The sequence below is a fragment of the Lindgomyces ingoldianus genome (genome assembly GCF_010093535.1).
Source record: "Lindgomyces ingoldianus strain ATCC 200398 unplaced genomic scaffold BDR25scaffold_22, whole genome shotgun sequence".
In the NCBI taxonomy this organism is placed as follows: domain Eukaryota; kingdom Fungi; phylum Ascomycota; class Dothideomycetes; order Pleosporales; family Lindgomycetaceae; genus Lindgomyces; species Lindgomyces ingoldianus.
Genome location: NW_022985183.1, coordinates 939,231 through 946,422, shown reverse-complemented (window position 1 = coordinate 946,422; position 7,192 = coordinate 939,231). Strand labels below are relative to the sequence as shown.

Genomic DNA, 7,192 nt, shown 5'->3' with positions numbered 1-7,192 from the left:
AGATTACCTACTTAAAACTAAAAAAAATATGTGTATAACATTTTTTAAAGATTGTACTAAAAGGTTTAGAATTAAAATCTTTTATTTTTATAGTAACAAAGTATAAATAAGCTTTAAAATATTTTATACTTTTTTTATACTTTTTTTTAAGCTTTAATAATAGGATAATTTAGAGTGTTATATACTTTATTATTACTAAATATATATTTAGTGTAATACTTTTACTAAACTTAGTCTTTATAACTAGAATTATATTGCCTAAACTAAAGATAAGGCATTAGACAACATAGACTTACTTAGTATATAGTTCTCTTTTACTAAGTAAAAAAAAAAAAGTATTTTAAATAAAAAGCTTTTATAAGCTAATACTATATAGTTTCTAACATTAAACTATAACTATATAAATAGTTATAAAGATATTATTATCTTTATTAAATAAAAAAATATACGTAATCTTTTTTTATACAGCTTAAATTTCTGTTAGTATAGCGCTTTCTAGTGTTCTAGTAAAGAACCTAGAGTCTTATTAATAAGGTGCTTAGTAATACTTAATAAGTAATACTTAATTATAATAAGCGCACTTTTTACTATAATTTACTAGACTAAGTAACACTTATTATACATCTACTAAATAACTTAATTATAGATTAGAACTATTCTGCTTATACTATATATTACTATTTTAAATTTATGTAGCAGCCTTTAAACCTAGTATACCTTATTTAAAACAGAGAGCGTGTTCTAAAAGCTAAATTAAAGTAAGTTAGTTAATTTTAGCTATTATTAATAGTTAAACATAAGTAGATAGACTAGTAAAAAATAAAGTTAAAAAAAATAGTTATATGTTAGAACATGTATAATGCTAAGCCTATAATTTTTATAGTTAAAATGTTAGAAATTTATTTAAAAATAGTTTAAAGTAAATTATATATACTTTTTAAGTAATTAATTTTAATTATAGGCGCTGTAATAAGCTGTGTGTAATAGTATTTTATATAAGAGTTTTTAGTAAGTTAATAGACAAAGCTTTGCACACGTTGCGCTGCACTAAAGTCCCTTAGACAGCAGCTAAGAAGGAAGAAGCCCTAGCAGGGGTCTGAAAGTATCTATACTATTTGTGTACTAGTGTCTTCTTGGCATGCCGTCTGAGCTAGTTGAGATAACTCTCCCCATCCCGTCTGAGCTTGCTGAGATAATAGACATCACCTGAAACCACGGAGGCGATTCTGGATAGGGGCAAGCGGCAAGAACCCTGTCGCCTGAACGAGGGTCAGCTCCTTGTGAATTTAACGCAAGCTATTCTTTGAAATATGGCGATGCTCAGGAGGCTGTCTCCCGCCGCTAAGGGATCGGATCCAAGCGAAGCACCGTTGCTTAACGAAAACGAGGCTGCTGAACCACGTCTACTCGACAGCGACCAGGTTCCCACTTGGTATGCCCATAACGATTACATTCGCACAGGCTATCGGCCGGTCACAAAGTCTATACAACTCTGTCTTCAGAGTTTAACATACCTACACAATGAGACTGTTAACATCTACTCGCATCTTATTCCAGCTGCGACGGCGTTACTTGGCAACTACTTCTTAGCCCGTTATTTCTCCTGGTACTTCCCACGAGCTTCTTGGGCCGATCAGCTCGTCTTTCACATATACTTGACGACATCAGTGATCTGCTTTGGTATTTCGTCAACATACCATACACTGCTGTGCCACTCTGCGTACTATTCGGACTTATGGGGTCGTTTGGATTACGTCGCCATTGTCTTTCAAATACTAGGTTCCTTCATATCAGGCATCTACATTGGCTTCTATTGCGAGCCAAATCTACAGAGAATCTATTGGTCAATGGTGCGCACAGCTTTACTCTCAGTCATGCGCTGCTATCAGTCACGCGCTGCTAACCTAGGCTCCCAGATTGGTACACTAGGGCTCTTGACCGGCTTCGTCGTCGTGAACCCTCGTCTACAAAGTAAAAAATGGAGAACTCTGCGCCTTTCGGCCTTCGTGGTGACAGGACTCTCAGCGTTTGCCCCAATTATTCATGCTGCCAGCATCTTTCCGTACGAACAACTTGATAAACAGGCTGGTTTGAGGTACTACTACCTCGAAGGTCTGGTTATTCTTGTAGGGGTTGTATTTTATGCAGTAAGCAATAACAATATAGTCCTACTACGCACGATACTAATCGCTAACACTGCTCAGACGCACTTCCCTGAATCATGTAATCCAGGAAAGTTCGACATTTGGGGCTCTTCCCATCAGATATTTCACTTGTTTATTGTCCTTGGCGTCCTCGTTCACTTCTATGGCATCTTAGCTGCGTTCGGGTGGAACTACGAAATTCAACGCTGCAAGTAGCCTTAAGTAGTTTTTGAATCCTTGCTTTTGCATAGTGGGCGTAGTTAGAAGTGGGTTTGTTGGGAATGCCTGCTCAGGCCCAACATCTCTGAGCGGCAATCGCTAGCATTAGATGATAAGTAGTTGAAATACAGAGGATATGGCTGGAACGCTATCGAGCATCCACAGTCATTGATGAGCCATATAAAGATATTAGATACAAGAATAATGCCATGCCACTAAAACTATCACCGGCATGGTTCCCTAACCAAGGTGGGGTTCTGTAAAAAGAATAAGAAGTAAGACAGTCTGTGTAATAGTTGTTACGCTAGATGCTACCTAGTTTTAGGTAAAAGCTAACAAGAGATAATCTGTTTTGTAAGCCTGCTAATAGTTAGCCTTTTTATTAGCGTCTGAGACGATTATGTCGCACGTGTCTCACGCGATACTATTCTTATGTACTGCGCTATTCACTTATTAGAACTAGCTTCTTTTTCATACAGTATACAGTTAGCCTAGAGCTCTCTTAAGCTTCTTAGACCTTACAAGACACTAGTTTAATTTATCTTGTTTAGATTTTAATACCTTGTTAACTTGCCTACTCTATAACTTCTTCTTAGCTTATACAAGAGTTATAAGCCTAGAGTTGCGCTTCTAACTAGTACTGTAACTATTTGCATGAATCTTTCTATTCAAAGTTATCTAACAAACCTATATCCTGTATCGGCACAGGCAAGACAATGGGTCCCAATGCGGAGGGAATCCACTCAGAGGCATATGGGAGTGCGTGGGGACTCTGAACCTGGGAATGCCATTGACACCTATAGGCCTTGTACGAAAGGATATCAGAAAACTACCAAGCTAGCTACAGGGGCGAGGTGCGACTAAATACATGAGGGAATAGGGGTAACTGCGGGGGACTGGGTCGAGTCATGGTCGGGGCCGATACGGGGACCCTTCGGATAGGATCCGAGCGACCCGAGATGGAACGATTCGTAGAATCGTTACATATCCAAAGGTTCCGCGTATGTGCCTGTAATGAGGTAGGCGCCCCGCCTGCCAAGCCGATACTATACGACTTTCCCCACTGTACTAAAAGGTACGCACGAGAATACTTAAGCTAAGTATTCTCGCATAGTATAATATATATATAGATAATGCTAGGGCTAGCACTAGCACTAGCGGTTGTCTCTAGTCTAGCCTAAACCTCTATAAGCGAGAGAAGGCCACGTGGTTGACTGTGCCTACCTCGTTACACTGCCCCGACCCTGCTCTACCCCCTGCGCTACTTCTATCTCTAAGTATTTAGCTGCACCTTTTCTCTTAGCTAGCTTAGTAGTTTCTAGTATCCTTTTATATAAGGCCTATAAGTATTAATAGAATTCCTAGGTTTCTAAGTTTCTATACGCTTTAATATAGCTTTAAGTAGATTTACACTGTGATGACAAGCACTGTCTCTACTACCGTATAGAGCTGGGGAAGCAAGGCAGAGTAGGTCGGCTCTATTTCAGCTACACTAAGATAGGGAGGAGAAAGGGAGCTTTAAGGGCAGCTCTGCAGAAGAAGTGCTTACAGCGCTAAGGCGCTAGCAAGGACACTAGCGCTAAGCAAACTAATAGCGTTGCGCTAGTTGCACCCTCTATATCCTAATTAGCTGCACAGGCAGCTTGTTATATAACGCGCGACAGAGCTCTTTGCGTAGGACTGTCACATTACCCCCTTCTAAGGCAGTCTTATCTCTAAGACTAGGTAGTTTAGCGCTTTTATGTTAGTCTTTAAACTAGTTAAGACCTTAGTGTAAGTTAATTATTAACCTTTATAAGTTTTATATTCTTACCTTTTTTATACACTTACAACTAGGTGTCTAGTCGCGCTGGCAGACTAGGCTTAGTAGGATATGCTTAGTAGAAGTCCCTTACCTTATGTAGAGCTCTAAGGAATCTGTTAGCATTATACTAGGTAGGGTTAGAATTATAGCCTACCTATAAGGCTTAGTATTAGAGACGCCTACAGTAAATGTAACTATCTAGAATGTCCTAAACCTGCTACTTAGGGTAACTGTTAACCTTAATTAGCTTTTTTAAAGGCTTAACCTAACCTAGCAGCGTTATAGGTGCTGCCTGCTATAGGCAGTCTGCGTAGAAGACGTTGTGCATTTTTATGTATAAAAGGAGCTTAAGCTAGTATAAATAACCTCTTATGCTTATAATTAAATAGGGCTTGTACATCTGCTAGTTAAGCTTCTAGCTAAGGCGCTTTATAGTAAAGCCTTTAAAGGTTATATATACTTTATTACCTACTATAAAGTTAGGCTTATGCTGCTTTTTATTTACTTAAGCTACTTACTACTTTTAAGCTTAAGTAATACCCTTTCTTATAATTTTAATTACTTATTATATAGTGTTGTAGTAAAGCTTAGCATAGCTTTAAGCCTTTTTATATAAAATCTGCTCTAGCGCAGTTAGTAAGCGTCTTATACATGCCTTCTAGTTCTAGTAGTGTGTTAGATAATAGCTAAACTTAATTTTAAACAGTAATAACCTTATTATTTTATATAGTAAAGATGCTTAAGCCTAGTCTATATAAGGCAGCAGGTCTAACTAGTTGTTCTAGAAGTAATTAATAAATAAACGCAGTTGCTAGTTAATATACTAATTTAGCACTTTTATATTACTATTAGTTTAAAGATAGTAGGGTGTAAAGAGCTTTTATTTAACACTAGTAAAGCAGTAAAGCTTATTTATAAATATAAAGGTAAACTATAGTCTATAGTTAAAAATAATTAATTAAAGGGGTCTATAGACACACTAGATATAGTAATAGTATAGGTCTGCAGCCTTTATAGCAGTAATAGTCTTATAGCACAGTAGTAAAAAGCAGCACTTACTTAAATAGTCTACTATAATAAACATGTTATTATAGCTAGCTTAATTAGGTAGAAATAACTTAAAATTTATAAAAATATCTTACTATACTTACTTAAGTATTAGTAGTAGCTTAAAAAGCCCTAAAGTTTTATTTTAAAAGATATAGCTTTACTAATAAGCTTTATAAGTGCTAATATAAGTCTTAATGTTTTAGCTTATACTTAGCTAGTAGTACTACTTGCACAGCAGCTTAGTTATTTTTCTAGTCCTAAAATATGTAGTAAGTTGCATTATGTAAATAGTATAAATAAAGTAAGTTCTTAAGAACTAGATAGCTAAGACTATAAGCTTCTTTTCCTTTAGTAGTAGGCTCTTAGTGTTAAGCTTCTATTATAAGCTAGAATTTTACACTTTATTATAGCAGTATTATAAGCTTTTATAATTTTAATTAGCATCTAAGATTTAATTAATAAGCTTATATAGTTAATTTATTAGTAGCAGCTCTATAAGCTTCTTATTTAGTAAAAAGGTGCTCTATAAGGCAGCGCATAATTAAGTAATAAGACTAACACTAATCTACTTCTAGCTTAAAAAAAAGTATGTATAAGTAGCTTTATTTTTTTTTTTTATATCTTAAGCTTCTTCTACTTTTTTAACAGCACATCTGCAATAATGTTAGCAGTGCCTAGGCAGTAGGTTAGTGTAAGGTTAAAGTCTACTATTAGCATAGCCTATTATATCTAGTAAGGGGTAAGCTTACACTTAATAGCAAAGTACTTAAAAGCTTAGTAGTTAGTAATTACTATAAATAGCTTATCTTATTATAGGCTTATTAGCTACACTTACTACTTTTATAAGCTTTAAATAACTATAAGCATTTTTTTATTATATATATTATAGTTTATTTATAGCAGGCTTATAGTCTTAGAGTAGAACGCTATAGAGCGCTAGATGCTGCTATCCTACAGCTGTAATAGTACTTTTATAATAACTCTGTTGCTTACATTAGTCTTTATACATGTCTTATAATTTAGTAAGTAGTGTGTAAAAATATTATTTAACAGCATAAAGTTCTTAGTGTGCTTAAACATAGCTAACTTATGCTTTTTTAAAGAATGCTAGGCGCCACACTTAAGCAGCTTTATAAGTAGCTATATAATGCAACTATAGTTCTTAAAAAAGGCGCAGTAGAAGTTGTAGAACCCTAAGAACAACTGCAGGCTTTTAATTAAAGTTAGTATAGGCTAGTCTTAAATAGCAGCTACCTTAGTAAAGTTCTTATAGATTTTATTTATACTAATAATAAAACTTAGAAATTTTATTTTAGTAACTATAAATTTACTTTTTTTAAGGTTAATCTGTAAGCTAGTGTTTTATAAATAATATAAAACCTTAGCAACATGTGCCTTATGCTATAAAAGGTTGTCTAAGTAGATTAAGATATTATTAAAGTAAGCTATATAAAAGTTATTAAGTAGGCTATGTAAAACCTAATTAATATATTACTAAAAAGTTATAAGGCTATTATAAAGTCTAAAAAGCAGCATGTAATACTTATAGTTGCTATAGCGCGTTTAGAAAGTAGTTAGGTCCTTAACCTTTTTAGTAAGCTAGATATAATAAAACACTTGTTATATATTAAGCTTAGTAAAAACTTTAGCTATAGTTAGCTATATAAGCGTCTTTTAAATTAAAAGTATTAAGTAAGTGTTTTTTTTTATAATTATGTTAAGCTTATAATAGTTTATGTAAAACTTTTACCTTTTTTTTAGCTTTTTAGCAAACAAGACTAGAAAAGCATAGCTAGTGTTACTATGCATAATAAATCTGCGTTGCAGGTGGTTGTCTAGATAGTCCTTAACTAGCCTAAGCTACTCTAGAGACATGCTATATAGTAGGCTACTTAATAAGGTGTTCTTTGCTGTTAGCTTAATATTATAGTTAACACTAGGTTAGTGTAGCAGCAGTTTGTCTAAGTCTCTTTTT

At 34.5% G+C, this 7,192-nt stretch overlaps 2 protein-coding genes across 2 annotated transcripts; both read left to right on the top strand.

Annotated features, from left to right (window-relative positions):
• Window positions 1-1,310: 1,310 nt before the first annotated feature.
• On the top strand, window positions 1,311-2,360 carry BDR25DRAFT_335126 (HlyIII-domain-containing protein; the record flags this gene model as incomplete). The annotated part of the gene is made up of 3 exons (XM_033692982.1): window positions 1,311-1,850; window positions 1,917-2,147; window positions 2,205-2,360. The coding sequence occupies 3 exons, from the start codon at window positions 1,311-1,313 to the stop codon at window positions 2,358-2,360; spliced, it is 927 nt and encodes a 308-aa protein (XP_033546052.1).
• A 212-nt stretch (window positions 2,361-2,572) lies between these two features.
• Window positions 2,573-3,378, top strand: BDR25DRAFT_356983 (uncharacterized protein; the record flags this gene model as incomplete). Its single annotated transcript, XM_033695739.1, has 4 exons — window positions 2,573-2,612; window positions 3,072-3,126; window positions 3,167-3,217; window positions 3,270-3,378. The coding sequence occupies 4 exons, from the start codon at window positions 2,573-2,575 to the stop codon at window positions 3,376-3,378; spliced, it is 255 nt and encodes an 84-aa protein (XP_033546051.1).
• Window positions 3,379-7,192: the final 3,814 nt, after the last annotated feature.